The sequence below is a fragment of the Pollicipes pollicipes genome, unplaced genomic scaffold (assembly GCF_011947565.3).
Source record: "Pollicipes pollicipes isolate AB1234 unplaced genomic scaffold, Ppol_2.1 Scaffold_4881;HRSCAF=5763_pilon_pilon_pilon, whole genome shotgun sequence".
Taxonomy (NCBI): Eukaryota; Metazoa; Arthropoda; class Thecostraca; order Pollicipedomorpha; family Pollicipedidae; genus Pollicipes; species Pollicipes pollicipes.
This window is the reverse complement of record NW_023596576.1, coordinates 27786914-27803730: the sequence shown is the minus strand read 5'-3', so window position 1 is coordinate 27803730 and position 16817 is coordinate 27786914. Positions and strand designations below refer to the sequence as shown.

The 16817-nt window shown below is 52.3% G+C and overlaps 1 protein-coding gene and 1 long non-coding RNA gene across 2 annotated transcripts; both read left to right on the top strand.

The window, feature by feature from the left end:
* The first annotated feature begins 1764 nt into the window (after nucleotides 1-1764).
* LOC119101165 (uncharacterized) lies at nucleotides 1765-6169 on the top strand. Its single transcript, XR_005094510.1, has 3 exons — nucleotides 1765-1864; nucleotides 2202-2290; nucleotides 6074-6169. It is a non-coding gene; the product is annotated as an uncharacterized LOC119101165 (long non-coding RNA).
* Nucleotides 6168-9892, top strand: LOC119100202 (ficolin-2-like). Its single transcript, XM_037223311.1, has 4 exons — nucleotides 6168-6197; nucleotides 7774-8370; nucleotides 8735-8914; nucleotides 9672-9892. Exons 1-4 carry the CDS (start codon nucleotides 6188-6190, stop codon nucleotides 9890-9892), a joined length of 1008 nt encoding a protein of 335 aa, XP_037079206.1. The 5' UTR covers nucleotides 6168-6187.
* The last annotated feature ends 6925 nt before the right edge of the window (nucleotides 9893-16817 follow it).

Below are 16817 nucleotides of genomic sequence, written 5' to 3'. Positions count from 1 at the left end.
AGAGTTGACTGGCCCTGGCCCTGGTAACCTTGCCGATTAGGGGATCATGTGCGAGCCGGGCAGGCCCATGCACCGATGATGCCTATCATGGCGCCTCCAGCGTCGCTGAGGAACACGCTGAGATAATGAGAGGGCCACATTGTCAACCACGAGGCCCTGGAGCCCCTAAAAAGGATCCCTCCGTGCTGAATATGAATCTTTGCCGACCAAGAGACCCGGTAGCGAAACTGAGACATGACCAGGGTCCCACTGTTAGCCAGAGTGCCACCTGCAGTACTCGGGGCCCATGAGACAATAAGTCTGGCCTTTGTTTACCAGGGACCCCTGGTGGTGGTGCTTAACAGGGTCCCTGGTGGGCACAAACGGCACGTGTTCTGTAGAGGCGAAACATAGCCGACCAGGGAGGTCAACACCAATGTTTTTTTGTTTACTACTTTCCGTTCAACATAGGGCTGGCAACTTTGACTGACTGGCGTACGCGATGCCAAAGTGATCAATAAATTATGCCATCAATGCTCATAAAGCTGGTGCCTCATTCAATAGAGGTAGGTGGGGCCAGAGTCTCCGAATACCAAAGTCTCCTTTGTCGCCCGGAGGCACCCTGAGTTGAGCCGCCATAATTCGAGGCGCACGTACACGTAATTTTGTTCACGTTCGCACGCAAATGTGCTACTGTAAGTACTCAACAAATGAGGGATATCATGTAATTATAATTACATTCAGAATTGCCAATGCTGGTGTGCGCAAAGAAAAGCGATTTTCACACATCTGCGGCGCACTAAACTGTGTTTTTAGCAAGCATTTCTTTGGTTGTCCCCGCCCCTCCCTCCCCAGCCGCGAATCTTGTATAACGGTCTTGCCCAAAGACATTGTTACGTTGTACAGTTGTGACTGAGCTTCGCTAAGATGCACTGGTTGTGCTCGGCAAAGATGTCTCAGCAGGCATACATTTCATGCAGAGGGACCTGCGAGGGAACAGCCACCGTTCGGATCACCTGCAGATTGCCGGTATGTTCGGCTCTACGCAGCCTCGTGACCCTCGTGGCGTGCCCTCGTGACTCATCCTCGCTGACCTGTTCGGCTCTACGCAGCCTCGTGACCCTCGTGACGTGCCCTCGTGACTCATTCTCGCTGACCTTTCATCTTACGATCTTCCGGGAACAGCTCCTTGGAAATTGAGACACGAGCTCTTGGAAGAACCATCTTCATGCAAAGCCAGCTCTGCCTCATTGCAGGCATCCTTACCTGAGCAATGACTGGCCACCAGACTGTTTTGTCAACTTAACCGCATACGGACACCGTATCCCAGTTCAGTGGGTGCCGACGGCCGAGGCTTCCGGTTCGGGTCCGAGATCAAAGTCGGCGCCGGCCGCCACATGTGCACACGCTGCGAGCAGCAGCCGGCCACGCGCGCCACCACACACGCCGCTGGTAATCCCGCGGGTCCCGTCCTGCGGATAGTGAGAGAGAGGGAGGGCACAGGCGGTTCCAGAAACAGCCTATGAGGAGGACGAGACCCACAGACTGAGGACGGTCAGCTGAGGGCGTCGCGCCGGCGCGACCCTAGAACCGCCCTTGTCGCGTTTGGCCCTCACAACACGGCCGGCCGGTAACGTAAATAAACATTATAGTGTCGGGTGTCGAAGGAGGGGGCGGCGGGAGGGGGGTCGGATGCGGTGACATCGCGGGCGGGGCCAGTGGTGCTCGTCTGGTGGTGGGTCCGGCCGGCGGACGTGGAGGAGGCCACCACAGCCCGGCGTCTCTGCCTCAGGATCGCGTCATAGTCGCCGGAGAGCCGTTGTGTACGTTGGCTATCGCGTGCGTTGGCTCGTTGTCGTCGGGCCGTGTGGACCACCCTTCAACGGTGAGTTAACGAGCCACGCGACAACCGCGGTGCAGTGGGTGCGTGGAGTGGGGCGCGCGCTGTCCTGAACAGGGTGCGGACAGTAGCAGCGACCGTGATTGATACAGAAGTACTCACTTGCCCCATTCCGATCTGTTTTGGATCATGTCCTTTTCTGTGGTCGTTCGTTTATGTGCCAACGTGAGACATCGCATGATTTAAAACAATCATGGCACCACCGCGTAACTGCCACGGACACCATTGGTGCATGCTGCGGCGGACGCCACTCGCCACTCCTGTTTTCCGGAGCGTTTTCAGTTGGGATCTGCATTGATGGCGTTTATGTATGATTCGCCAGGGGCAGAATGGGTCGAATCTGGATCGCAGCCCTCGTGGTCTGCTGCTGCTTCACATACACCACGGCAGCCTACAATAATAATAACAGACGTGAGTACAGAGCATCTTACGCGATCAGCCAGTGATTAGGCTTGTTGAGGCAGACAGGGGTACTGGAAAAACCGTGTTAGGTGTGGATACAATGCAGATTTCCTTAAGCATTTCCTCCTCAGCAAGTTCCGTTAGAAGTTACTTAGATATGTTTTTAAGTAGATTTGCTTGTTAAGTGCATTTGCAAGGAGCATTATGTTCGTAGATAATTCCGTGGTAATGGTCTTATTCCTTGTAGGAAAACCAGGAAAATGGAAATATAGATGCGTAGATATTTCGGCAGCATGCTTTTATCGAAACGAACAGCAGAAGTGCTATTCGTTACGTTGCAAGTACGTTCGTTCCTCTGCTGTGTTTCGGTAAAGGCATGTTGCCGAAATATCAGCGCACGTATACCTCCACTCTCCTGCTTTTTTACGAGGAATAGTATTACTTTTGTCGCATCTATAGATATGATATTCATACAGGATGTGTTAAAAATTTACTACATATGTTATGCATGCACTCCGCAGTATTTCTTGAAACATCTCATGGTTAAGATTTTGGTTAAGTGTCCCCGATCTCATGGTTAAGTATTTCGACAGACAAGTAGACTGCAGGCATATAACCCAAAGCGAATGGGCATTTATTCTCAATGACACCAACTTAAACAGGTACTTGCTTTGTGTTAAATTTTTTTTCCGAGCATCGTAGTTCGGGCACTTCTCGTGTCCTCGTTAGCTGGTTAATGCTTATGACAGAAGACAAGAGGACAAAGGATCAAGCCAAATGTCCATCTAAGAAGCTACAGCAACATGATGAATGGTGAAAGATCACCGTTGAAAAGAATCCTTGTCCCCAAATAAGCCTATCATTACATTTCACATTACGCATCCGATATTATACAAAAAAGAAAGTTGCTAACGGTAAGAATTATTTACCACTTTTAAGTGGTGAAAGCCTACTTTTCCAGGCAGGATTTTTTCAGTGATTCTATGAAAGCATAAATCATACGTGTACACATAGACACAGTGTAGCTTTATTAACTGTAAGACTGAGATATGGCGATTTCAGCAGCACCCCTCAAATAAATAGATGGATTTTGTGTGATACATGGGATTGCGAGATGGCAAGGAAATGAGGTTCTGGATTTTATGAAATTTTAACGACGCCAGAACTGCTCGGGCTGGATGATTCTTCATCACACAACTCATATTCCTTGCAGTTTGATTTATCTTGTATTGCACGAATATAATTACGATGCATCGTCTCCGGTGTTTTGTATCAGCTCCGTCGAAATGTCATGATGGAAAACCATCCATTTGCGCTGGAAGCATCGGGGAAATTGTGGGATATATTCTGCAAAGCACACGTGTTTCAGAACTTCTTAAACCTCTCGCTGGTCAACGGCACCTTGCAGATTTCGTTGATTCAGTCTGAACGGTCCACGCTAGGGTTCGTAGCCGGGAACCAGATCGATAGACAGCTCCCGTACCAAACAAAGGGTTTGCTATTTTGGAGCCTAGGGAGCACGTCACGTGCAGCAGTTGATCATGCGATCCGTGAGCTGCACGTGAGCCATCCCTGGTGCAAAACAGCAGCAGCCCGTGACGGAGCGCGCAGCTGAAGGGATGAGCAGTGACAGGGACCAGTGCAGTCCCTGAGTCGTTGAATACGTCTCGTCAGCTGGTGGCACTCGGGCGCCACATCCGCGTCACAACTGCGTCACAAACTGCGTGGACGTCGGTGACGCTTCGAGGTACTGCGTGGCGTCCTGGCACCACTGCGTTCTCCGCTGTAAACATTCGCCGTCCAGACAAGATGAAAGGAGAGTTCTGGAAGCCGTATCTCAGTCAGGAGTGTGTCGTCGCACTCCGGTTGCAGTGCTATCAGGGCCGGGGAAGCGGCTTACGTTACGACGCCGCATGCTGGAAAGTACGAGCGATTACACCATCCTGTGGTCGAGTACTGTCAGTGCGGCTGTAGCATAGTCTTGCGGTCTTGTTTTCTCGGCAGCGTGCATCCACCCAGTGATATGATAGAAACTAACGGCAGAACAGTGCAGGCTATTCTTCTGTTTTTTTTCTTCAGTTGCTCTCAGCGATGGTTTCCCTCGATCTTGTGACGTTTGATGTGCGGGTGACACATTTATCCGAAAGGTCGTCAGCACTTCCCACGCTAGCCTTCTTTGAAAGCGCTCTTTAACGCAAATGTCATGATCATCAGACAGGGAGCTGACATGATGCCAAATCTGATTTCAGTGCAAATAAGGTACACACGAGCGAAAACCGTGTAATGTCGCCAAGCATATTGAAGTAGACGGTTTATCTTACTCTGGAGTTGCTTGTGTTTCGCTATCACATCCTTTATCGTTATATCACGTGAACGGTACGCCACGATTGGTCCTAGATCAAATTCGCGAATGTAAAATGACGAAAAGAAACACGATGACGAAAAAGGCGCCTTCGAAGCAAAATCTACCGCCTGTTTTGATCATCCTAACAACAACAGATAAAGTTCGCCTCTTGTTTATATTAATTCTCGTAGATTTCGGACTTGTCAGTAAATAAAACCCCTGTCCCCGTAACTTCTGGTCTCCATAATTTGATGGCATGCCTTATGTGTTTGTGTGGGAGGGGGGGGAGGGGTGCGGGTCCCACTGTGGTAATATGATTTGCTGGGCAATGTGCAGAAGTCAGCCAAGTGGTGTTGCTGATCACCTGACGCAAAGAGATGAATTCCCTGGTTGCTGTTGTCAAAGGGAATGCGAAATGAAAAAGCACAAACATGACCGAAATAAACTTGTTTATAAACTCAGTACGTCAGGTGTCTGTGGTAAGCGACTGCTGAGTGAATTGGCGAAATTCATACTAATGGACAGCTGTGCCCAAAACGCGTTCTTGCGCTCAGCAGATTGAGCGCTGTTTTCACGGACGCCTGAGGTCAACGACGTGCGACATGGCCGCGCTCGGTCGTAGCGCCGCGCGTCCCGAGAGCGGCTGAGCCAGCTTCCGGGAGGTGGATGATAACGTGGGATGGATGGGGGCAAGGCCAAACTCATGATGGACTCCGGGTAGCGATACATTATTCCTTAGAACAGCATGGGAAAGAGCCTGCTGAATCACCCGCCCGCATTTGGCGGCCGTTTTGCGCCGCCCGGGGCGTCCGGCCGATGGTGCGGTCGGCTGGCGGGGGCGGCCAGCAGGCTCTTCGCCAGGCTGTAAAGTAACCAGGGGGGAATTTTTGGATTAGTTGACGTCCCGCACTCTTCATATTAGGAACCTAAGAGTGCTTTCATCTGCTGCCATCTATTGCTGCCACCTACTTATAATTCGTGCTGTCGAAGAATAAGACGTATGCCGTTTATATTTCGCTCCCTTCCTCCCCTACACACAGTGCGAACGATACAAAAAGTGAAGTGTTTATTTTCTCAAAATTCATCTCCCATAAAACTTTGAAAACACTCACAAAAGCATCAGTCCGAAGGAGTTCAAGTAATTTATCATCCGCTTCGTGCATATGGAAGTTCTAGAGTTGAACGGGCCTGTTCCGTGTCCAGTTCCGTGTTAAACGGGCCTGAACCAAGCTGAATGGTGCAGTTCCTCAGCAGTTCACTGATTCGACTCTCTCATGTGTGCCCGTTTCAGAGATGTGGTTGCCCGTGATGTGCTGAACACACGCAGGTAACCGTCATTGAATCCTGTCAAGCAGTTAGTTAATGCGTATGCTATACCTTGAATCGTGTTTTGAGTGAGACGATTGCACCGGTTCGAGGCTGACCTGATCGCCGGCTGCCTTCCACAGGTCTGCACCGCGTCAGCCTGAATGAGCTGCGCCAGGTCATTCGGGACGACCTCGTCGGGGTGGTGGAGAACGCACTCGTCTCCATGGAGATGGGCCCGCACTGCGTCGGGCGCCATGAGGATCGGTGAGTTGCGTGATCTCAGCACCAGATGGCAGAGCTCCAGGTGGTGGAGAACGCACCCGTCTCCATGGAGATGGGCCGCACTGCGTCGGGCGCCATGAGAATCGGTGAGTTGCATGATCTTAGCACCAGATGGCAGAGCTGCAGGTGGTGAAGAACGCACTCGTCTCCACGGAGATGGGCCGCACTGCGTCGGGCGCCATGAGAATCGGTGAATTGCGTGATCTTAGCACCAGATGGCAGAACTGCAGGTGGTGAAGAACGCACTCGTCTCCACGGAGATGGGCCGCACTGCGTCGGGAGCCATGAGGATCGGTGAGTTGCGTAACTTCATCCCCAGATGGCAGAGCTGCAGCTGTCGTCCGGCCCGGCCCGGCACGGCCCGGCTCTGAAGGCCTTTTCTGATCGCTGCGCTCACATTCTGTGACATTGTGTACTGCCGACATACTGATGTGTGTCGCATGTCAGCTGCGAAGACACTGTAACTGGATTCCAGACGGCAGGAGATTTGTATCAAACGCATGCCACTTGCTTCCCAAATTACACCACAGAGACAGGTAAGGGGAATTGTGATTGGCCCAAATTATCAGCTCAAGGACACTATGAATTGCTGCCTTGAGGTTCGCGTCCCAGTTCGCACTGGTAACTTGTAAACCGTCGGAAAATGTCGCACGGGGCGTTATATAACAAGGTAGAGTGGTCTGCTTTCATACGGGGTCAGAGCGTTGCGTTCGAGGGCGTGCAGCGACGTTCTTGCGTCCGGACCCTTAATCGATCCTTTTTGATGGCGCAATATTGTTTATTTACGTGATCGAAAAGTTCAACAGGACGCGTTTGCGGACTTCGATATTTGCCACACATGCAAAACGTGGGTCCGTTCGCCGCCAGTGCCTGTTAAGACCTGCGCTGCGATTGCAACACCTGTTCTGAACAATCCGCGCTATCTCGTAGATGTAATGTGGACTAAGCACTGAAAACTTAGCCTGAAAATACAAATATTCACACAGCGTTTCGGTGAATGAAATCAGTGCAGTACAGTGCGAGGAATGTCCGTATGATATCTGCGTACATCACGCACAGTACGTACGTCGAGTTGAGCATTTAGAAGTGTTCGCTTGTCAATGCGTCATCGCTCGCTGTGGATGCCAAATGGGCTTCGTTATCGTTAGGATTTCCTGGCTGGGGCTAAGCAGCTGTGATGTCGCTACGGCCAGCTCCTTTCTGCGGTGTTTGGCGCCGGATCGCTCCCCGGCCACGCGTGCCGTGCGGAACACGCCATGTGATTTGCACATTTGTCAGAAAATGCGTGCTGCCCACCGTTAGACGGGCATAACCTGGCGTGACCTTTTGGCATTCGCGGCCCGCTAGCTCCCATGATAACTGAAGGCCGAGTACTATCGCAACTATAAACTGACAACGGCATGGTGCACCAGGTAACGTCCGGCGACTTAATCGTAAAGCACATGCAAACACGCCGTCGCGCCGTCGTATCGCGCTTGCGTGAGGCGCGTCCCACCCCAGTCTGTGTTGTAGCGCCTGCACTGACTGCCCCCCCCCCCCCCCCCGTCCCGTCCGCCAGACGAGAAGATCACTACCTCTGTGGAGGCGACTGTGCGCACCATGACCAACTCGATCCAGGAGACGCTGCGCCGGTTCGAGACGCGCCTGATGACGATCGAGGCGCGCCTGGACGGCTCGGACGAGCCGCTGGCGCGCAGCCGCTCGCGCCAGGACTTCGCCTGCAACGAGGCGCACGAGCGCAGCCTGCAGCAGGGCGTGGAGCGCATCACCAACATCTTGGGCTCCGTGACGGAGCGTGTCGCCGAGGCGCGCGACGCCAGCTCGGCCGCCGAGCAAGGTGTGACCCGACTCAACGAGCGCCTGCCAGCCGCCGAGAACAGCATCAAGCAGGAGCTGGAGCACTCGGTCGGCGTTATCGAGACGGGCGTGAAGAGGCAGCTACAGGCGCTGGCGCTGGCGGCGCCGCGCGCGCCCGAGCCGGCCGCCTGCCCCGGCCAAGACCTGACGGCCACCCTCAAGCGGATGGAGTCAGCGCTGACGTGGCAGATGAACAAGGTGGAGAACGCGGTGACGGTGCTGCAGACTGGCGCCGAGCGTCAGCAGGGCCGGCGGGAGGTGGACCGGGACGCCGCCCACCAGGTGGAGCCGCTAGAGCGTGAGTACCGCCGCGCGGCCGGCTCGGCCCAGCCCGCGGCGCTCCAGCCGAGCGGTCCGTGCCCCGCTCCTGCCGCTCACAGCGTCCGGAGCCACAGGTCCGCCGTCTGACCTGCAGCTAATCAGCGGCTAAACTAGCAGCTTTCCTTCGTGCACAGCCACGGTATTTATCAGTATGTTTGCCAGACATTAGCCTCGGACAGCTGTCGAGACGGACTTGAAAGTACCTCATTTTTGTAGCACTGAGCATGGCATTCCATGGAGCATGGCCTGTCATTAGTGCCCGCCCCGTGGTCACTTCTGGTGTCCTTATCCTCCCGAGAAGCCTCGTGCACCGGTTCGCCCACGCTCCCCTCCCGCTGCAGGCAGCCCAGAGACCCTGAAGAGCTGCGCTGAGCTGCTGGAGAGGGGTTTCACGGACAACGGGCTCTACTACATCCGGCCGGCGCCCGGCCTCGCCAAGGTGCGCGTCTTCTGCGACATGACGACCAAGGGCGGCGGTTGGACCGTCTTCCAGCGGCGCGGGCCGCACCTCAAGCGCGAAAGTGAGTGCACGCCCCGGCCCCGGCCGTCTGTCGGCTCCTTCTGGGCAGCAGGAGCATTGACGGCAGGCCCCACCTTCTGGTACACACACACAAACACACACACACACACACACACACACACACACACACACACACACACACACACACACACATATATATATATATATATATATATATACCGGCTTTTCGCGGGCTATCATATTTCGATAGTGGGTGCCGAAATGGAAACATGAGTGAAAGGTATATTTTCAATTTCAATTTTCAGCAAACACTTAAAATTTTCAAATGTACAGCAGGTTAATGAGTAATTCAATAACAGAATAAAAATGCGCCGCGCTTTATTTGTAATGCATGAAGATGTAACGCTAACAAAGAACATTTGGAGAATAATTGTTTTTGCAAATTTGTGCTTTCCAACTCATATCATGCGACTTTGTAAACGTTTAATGGTAGTTGGCCTGGCAAGGGAGACCACAGAAATGTGCATAAAATTCCAGGAAAGTCCGCCGATGAGATTCCCAGACGCTAAAGGAGGGAGAGAGCCAACGTTTCGTGAATCCAGATCCGTAAGAGCCGGACAAGGATGGGTTTAATGCAGATTCGCAGGGGAAACTTAACGAAGCGCTGAGAAAGCTGTACTATCTCCTGGTTTCTCCACAACTCTGGGTTTTCCGTGATCTAAGCGTCTACGCCCTCGCTTTTGTGAGTGAGCTGAGCGCCAGCAGGCCTCGCCCTGATCTAGCCTCCGCCCGCGCAGACTTCTTCCAGGACTGGGACGCCTACAAGACCGGCTTCGGCGGGCCGGAGGGCGAGTACTGGCTGGGTAACGCCTACCTGCACGCGCTGACCGCGCCCGGCCGGCACCGACTGCGGGTGGAGATGCTGGATTGGAACGGCGCCAGGACGTTTGCCGAGTACGCCCGACTTCAGCGTCGCCGACGAGGGCGACAAGTTCCGGATTCGGCTGGGCACCTTTAGCGGAGACTCGGGTGAGCACGGCTCCGTTCATGCACAAAACGCTATCCGAAGACCCGACCGGAGGTGGGTATATACATGTAGAATATAAAAGTGCAGTGTAGGATGACGAAGCACTTGATGACGCAAGCATGCAAGGATGACGCATTTAAAGATACTGATCGGTCCCAGACTGCCCGAAACAGGGCAGTTTTGGTGAAAAGATGGGGGCAAGGGTCCAAAGAGATACAGGTGGACATCGGGAGTGTATTTTCGTGAGACGTAGGTGTGCACAAATTCTAGGGAAAAGCGGGTGATTACAGGACTGGATAGAAGTGACCATGGGACCGGCGACAGGCCGCGTGACCCGTCGTGACCCATACGATATTGGTGCTTACGAGACCTGAGCGGGGGAGGAGAGAGTCCTCCGGGGTGGGGGATCGGGGTGCGGGGCGACGATCGCCAAGATATAAATGGCCACGTGACTGGACGGATGATACCGTTATCGCACCGGCCCAACGCCGCCTGTTAAATAAGGGATGATCTCTGCAGGATGGCCGTGGAAAGTGACGGACGTGAATCAGGTCCGAGGCGGTGTTGGCGTCACAGAGACGGGAGGGGCGGTAGTGCCGGGGTCCGAAGCAGCCACCTGCTGACGGCAGTTCGGCGTTTACCCGGGCGAGCGGAGCCGGACACGCCACTGGCCGGCGGCTGGCCGGGCCGTCTCAGGGCTCCCACAGACTGCCCGGAGTCGGCTTACGGCGTAAGCCGCCATCCCGCTGGTGTGCCCAAAAATGTCTGCAATTTTAAGCGGGCCGCGGATGCCAACCGGAGGATCATCGCAACCCGGACAGGGCCACGCTGCCGCCAGCCGGTGGCCCGCTAATCGTATTAGCTCGGCCGACGCGAAAAATCGTGATCATCGCGGGAAATTGCGGAACTGCAGGCGGATCTGGCGGCGCGGGCGCATGACCGTTGTATTAGCCGCGGATCGACGCGGGGGCCGGCTCGGCTCAGTGGCAGCACGCCCATCCGCTTTGCCGCGCGGCCTGATCGGCTAATCGGGCGCTGAGGGGGCGGCGCGCGCGGTCGCCGGCGACGCCGCCGGTGACGTGGCCGCGGCGCCGGCCGAAGCCGCCCGCCGCTGCCGACCGCAGAGCGCGGCAGGCGGGCGGACGAGACGCCGGCTCCACGGCCGCCGCCGGCCTGAGGGCCTCGAGGCTGGCAGACGTGCTATTATTCGTCCAGCTGGTATATAACTCATGCGATTTATTGTGAGATAGAAGGTGTGTGAAAAAGCCTAAGCGTAACGAATAACACCAAATGTGACTGAGATGCTGTCGGCGGTTTAGTATCTAATGCCGTCGGGAAGCTGTCACAGAGGCGATTTTTTTTTTTTTGGCAAAAATAGATGACGTTAACTTGTAATCTTGACAATGACGTCCCAGAAGGAGACAGCAATGTGTCATATATTGATATGGACAAACTTTCGAGAGGAAAGTCAGCCCGTGAACGAAAGGTTCAATTTCATATCATTGTATTGACGGAGGCAGGTATCATCTCATCCATCGTACTTTCCAGGGCAAAAGAAGAACCACGCAAGCTATTCGTGTTAATGTGTCAACACTTAACAGCAATTTGCAAAGAATTGTGAGCGTGATTTTTTATTAAGGTCTCGTCCGATCATCGACCCTGTCCTACATCTGGCCAAAACCTGCACCAAAACGGGCTCGATGGCGTGTGTATCGTAGACTGGTAATTATAAGGTCAAAGGTACTTATTCCTTATGAATGATCGATATCTGGGTTTTCGAGCACGCCAACTACCTCAGTCCTGTTGTTCCATTCCGCAGACAGTGCTACTCCCTGCGGCCGCAAATAAATTTTGAGGTCATGAGAGGTCATCTAGGATGAGTTGCTGTTTTGTTTTGCCCACATTTAGGGCTGGAAGTATACTAACTTGTGTGTAATGTTCTTTAACTTTAAATTTTCATCAATGTCCACGGGTCAACCCATGACTTTTAGTCCTCACTTTTCACACGCAAACTATAAAAGATAATTGAGAGGTTTTATATCCCTTCATTGCGTGCGTCGATTATGTGGTTTCATTTGGCACACGTATTATATTCTTCACTTGGCGCATGCATTACATTCTGTCATCTAGAACATTATTTTGTATTTTTGTATTTAGGGCCTGTTGGAAAACAAACCGGCACCATTTCTGGCTAACGCATGTTGTACCAAAACATGAGTCATTGACATGTGTGCTGTGGACAAGTCATACGGGGGCCAAGAACTCTTCTTTCTGTGTTGTCCCGCTGTATGTACTACTCTTTGACAAGCAAATGAAGTTTGAAGTCATCATAGGTCATCTAAGATGGGTTTTGATCCCTGGAAGCTTAAATGCTCTGCGTTATCCATTTCTAGATCCGAAGAGATACAACCTTGTATGTGAAGCTTTTACCCCTGAAGATCATCAACGTTTGCCGCACAGTCATCAACTCTAATCGTTACTTTTCGTATGCAAACTGCAAAAGCATAATTGCATGGTTTCAAATAGTTTCTTTTCATGCAATCTCCGTCACCTGCAGTATATCTTTTTCTGCGGAAGCTGGTCATAAGAATGTGACTTAATGTCGCAACATGAGGTCAAATACCTCAATGCAGCATTCTTGCTAAAAAAAAGTGTATGTGTTTCCAAAATTTTGCATGAGATTAACTGGGGTGGAACTTTAAATCCAAACATCGGTGCATAATAATGGCCGGATATGATCTTGACCTGAACTGTACTTGTCCAAATGACCTATTGGGTCAAAAGTGAGCCACATAAAATAGTGCCCTATTTTTGTATAATTCCATTCCGTCTCGACATCTCAGGGTGCGCATCTGCTCCACTCACACCAAGGCCCCGTTGTAAGCATGGTATGTGCGACCGCAGCGATCGCTCTGACCTCATAGTGGACCTATGACCACGGCGGCAGGCGATCGATGACGATGGGACAACAACCGGCAGTTCTACACCCGCGACCAGGACAACGCGACCGTCTCGTTACGGCAACTGTGCGCGCGCCCAACAAGGCCGGAATGGTGGTTCGGGTGCCTGCAGACGGGTCAGGATACCAGCTCAGGGGGCCTGCCGGCCTCGCCGCCGGCATCGCTCGGGATGAGCGCGGAGCCATGAAATTACGGCCAGGCTTACCCTGCGGGCAAAGATTATGGGCGCGATCGGCCGGCAGCTAATCTCGAGAATTATCCGGACTGTTGCGAAAATTCTCCGGAATGGCGTCCGGGCAATGCCAACATGGCGGATTTATATCGACAGATGATTGTCTTCGTACCGGGAAGAATTCCGGATGATTGTCAGTATATATCAAGATGCCTGTAATACATCTTGACCGTATTGATATGGGCGAGACGGATAATTTTTCGCCATCCATAGCTATGGCCCGTTGGCTGTGTATGGCGCATTGGAGACGAATTCGGGGGATAATTTCTGGACCCGCCAAACGTAAATGGAGAATCTCCGTAGATGGTTATCGGCGATAAGATTATTTGTCGAATAATTTTTCTCTCGGCCCGCGAACGCACTTATGTGCCAAAAGATAAGCTGTATAGACAACAGGCGTTGCCAAATTCCGAGAGAGCAGGGGATTTGGTGATGTAACGATATAGCAGTGGTAAGACTGTGACTTCGGTGAATAACAATACACCCAGGCACTCCGACTACTCACCACTGGTGCAGCATGAAAGAACGCAGGGCATGCGCGCTCGGGATTCTGCTGCAGTATGAGTAGAATGATCGGTGGAGAGTGCCGGATTTGTCCAGAATTGCAAATGCGCGATAAGTTCACAAATTAGAGTGATTGTTTTGGCTGTCAACTGAATTATAATCGTATCATTTCATTAATGAGTTATGGTTAACATCATCTTTGAGGTATATGGTACGTCAATATAGACGTGCGGTTAAAATGTGGCTTTCTGGTGCATTCCACAAGTGCAAGGAAACGTTCAAGTTTTCCTTAGGCTTTTCTGGAAATAAATCCCTGAAATACTAAAGTTTTTAGTAGCTGAGTTCACAACCTTTGCGTACAATTTTGTGTTGTGTTTTGTCCGTGTATATGCTCAATCTGTGAAAATGTGAGGATTCTGAACTTTGGAGACCCCACGGTAATGGCTTTCCTTTGTCACGATCGTTTTCGCACGCATTTTCACTCTCGGCCCGCTCGACAACATAGGCCTATCGCATGCTGAATTTTTGCAGTGCTGCCCTGCATTGATTGCATTATTTTGCCCTATCAAATGATGAAGCATATCCATCAAATACCATTAGTGGGGTCGCGTTATTCGAATCCCAACAAGGTGAGACTGATCAGTGACGCGTAGTTCGGCGCCATATCTGGTTAAGTTGTTCGGCATAGATGGGTCACGTCTGCCAACGCAGTGCAGTTAGCGTCAGCGCAGTCAGCTTCTGGAATTCTTGCGTGAGTCGTAAGCAACCAATATTTTGCCCACTTGGTCTTATCAGCAACATCCCATCGCTGTTGGTGTTATTGTCGATGCATTATTCAGCATGCTAGGGTTTATATAAAGGTTCTTCCACGTCCATGGCGCAGACCAACTACGAAGATAACGCCTTAATATCAATATGCTCATCTTTTTGACCCGATGTGTGTTTGGGTTCCAGCACAAGAGGAGATGAACGATGAACCTTACACTTCTGTGGAATGTAACATTACGCCTATGGTGCTGCATGGAAAAGACCCCATAGGGAAAATCATATATCCCTTATTTTTAGGAGTCGGCAGAGCCCTGGTCTTGTCCTGGCAGAGGCTCTTGTATGGGATATTTCATTACACTGCCTGAAGCCACTTGGTGCGAGATACGCGACACAAGCACTCCCTTGGCCTTAGCGTGTTAGTTCCAAGGGAGAGCGTCCTGTGGTACCCCTTGTATGGCGAAGGTGGGAAAAAGGCCAGTCTGCACAAATCTTTAACTGGGGCGAAACTTGTGTCTTTTATGATATGATACGGAGCCGATCGCACGGGTTAAAACGAGAGCAGCGTCCACGCGCCCTATTGTTGAAAAGTAGAAAAACGTGGCAGCCGGCCGTTGGCAGTGAACAAAGGACGTCAGCGCAGGATACCCACGAAGCTTCGGATTGCCTCCCACAGTGCGAGAAAGACCGAGCAGTAGCCAGAAATCAGTACAACCGCCTCAGCTTACATGTTCGACGACCGTGAACATTCTGCGATCCCAAGATCACGTTGCGGCGTGAAGTAAATGAAGGCTTATCTGAACGGCGCGGTGTCCCCTGCAAGCGAACCTGAACAGTGCAGTATTACGGCAGGCTAACGTGAACGATAAATGCAATTGCAGGCTTATCTGAACGGGGCCAGTGCCACTGCAGGCTAATCTGGGTGGCTGGGTGTCAATGTTTGCTAATCTGAACGGCGTAGTGTTGCTGCAGGCTTATCTGAGCGGTTCGGTGTCATTGGAGGCTAATCTGAACGGACCGTAGTGTCACTACGGACTAATCTGAGCGCTTGGTGTCATTGTAGGCCAACCCTGAACGTATGGTGTCACTGCAGGCTAATCTAAACAGCGTCGTGTCACCGCGAGCTAATCTAAGCGGCTTGGTGTCACTGAGGGTAATCTGAGCGGCTTGGTGTCATTGCAGGCTAATCTAAACGGCGTGGCCCACGAGGGGCAGGCACGACGGGCCGGATGGCATCAACTGGCTCGACTGGAAGGGCCCCAACTACTCCATCAAGGCCACGCGCAATGATGGTCAAGTAGCGGGCGGGTGGACGTCGGGTGCGCTGCCGGCTCGGTGGTCCGCCGCCGGCTCCTCCGGCAGCGCGGGTCTCGACAGAGCGGTGCCGCATGGTGACAGCAGAAGCTGGCCGTGGTGTCTGCCCGAGGCTCTGTCCTGTGGTCATGCGACATCCGCTGTATGTCATTTGCAGATGTAACGCAGGGGGGCTGTTGTCGATTGTGACCGGTGTTTGAGCGCCTATGATTTTGAGCAGCCAACGCTAACCGTGTGTTAAGCCCTGCCCGCGTGACAGGTCTATCGCTTCGTCCTAGCGCGCCGATGTGGGGTTCTGAGTTCTTGAGACTGAGTGACAGCGTCCCGTAATAAACATCAGGCTGACAATCTCTCACTCCGAGTGCTGGATTACATTCAGCCGCCCGCATGTCCTTTACCCGCAACCCAACCCAAAGCGGCCGGATCTTCAGACCCGGATCTGCCTGGATCGAGGCGTATCCGAGGAATCACGGTTCATGCAGGGCTTAGGCCAGGTTAATGACAGTCAACGTGTCGGCACCAGCCGGATATCGCTCCCATCTGGTAGGCAGCAAGGTGATAACAACCACTCCTCAGAACGAGGAGAAAATGCATTTTTCGCCCATTAAGATTGCAACTTAAAACCAGCTCGTATCGAAGCAGCATGACGGGCGATAGGTGAGATTTATCTGCACGTGTTGCTGATCAGGACTTTCAAGACACACAAAGCATGTTCTCGTGTGAGTCGTGGTTGGAATCGTCATTGCACAATAAATATTGATTGTGGCATTACGAATATCTGTCATGCATGCAGAACCACTTTCCTGCGCGACTTTCAACCTTTCTCATTTGCATGTAAACGAGCGCAGTTTTGAGCTCCTACAATCCCCAAATTGGAAAGGTGGCTATTGGCTTGGAAGGGTGTGGAGGCAATAGCGTAATAAGGAAATACGCTTCATGCGTGCCATCCGCCGTTGGCCACCGGCGCAGCAACTCTCATGCGTCTCTCCGCACAGGCGGTGGAAAATGAGCGCACTGTGATAAAACACTAAGCTTGACAACACGATGGATTGAATGCACGTGGAAGTCGACTCAGTGCGCCAGTGGCTCAGTCTAATTATATTAACTCATCAAAACTATTGAAATCATGCGACCACTACTT

Coding starts and splice junctions, on each gene's coding strand:
- LOC119100202 (XM_037223311.1), top strand. Junction 8,371..8,734: donor CCAGGTGGAGCCGCTAGAGC/GTGAGTACCGCC, acceptor CTCCCGCTGCAG/GCAGCCCAGAGACCCTGAAG. Junction 8,915..9,671: donor GCCGCACCTCAAGCGCGAAA/GTGAGTGCACGC, acceptor CCGCCCGCGCAG/ACTTCTTCCAGGACTGGGAC.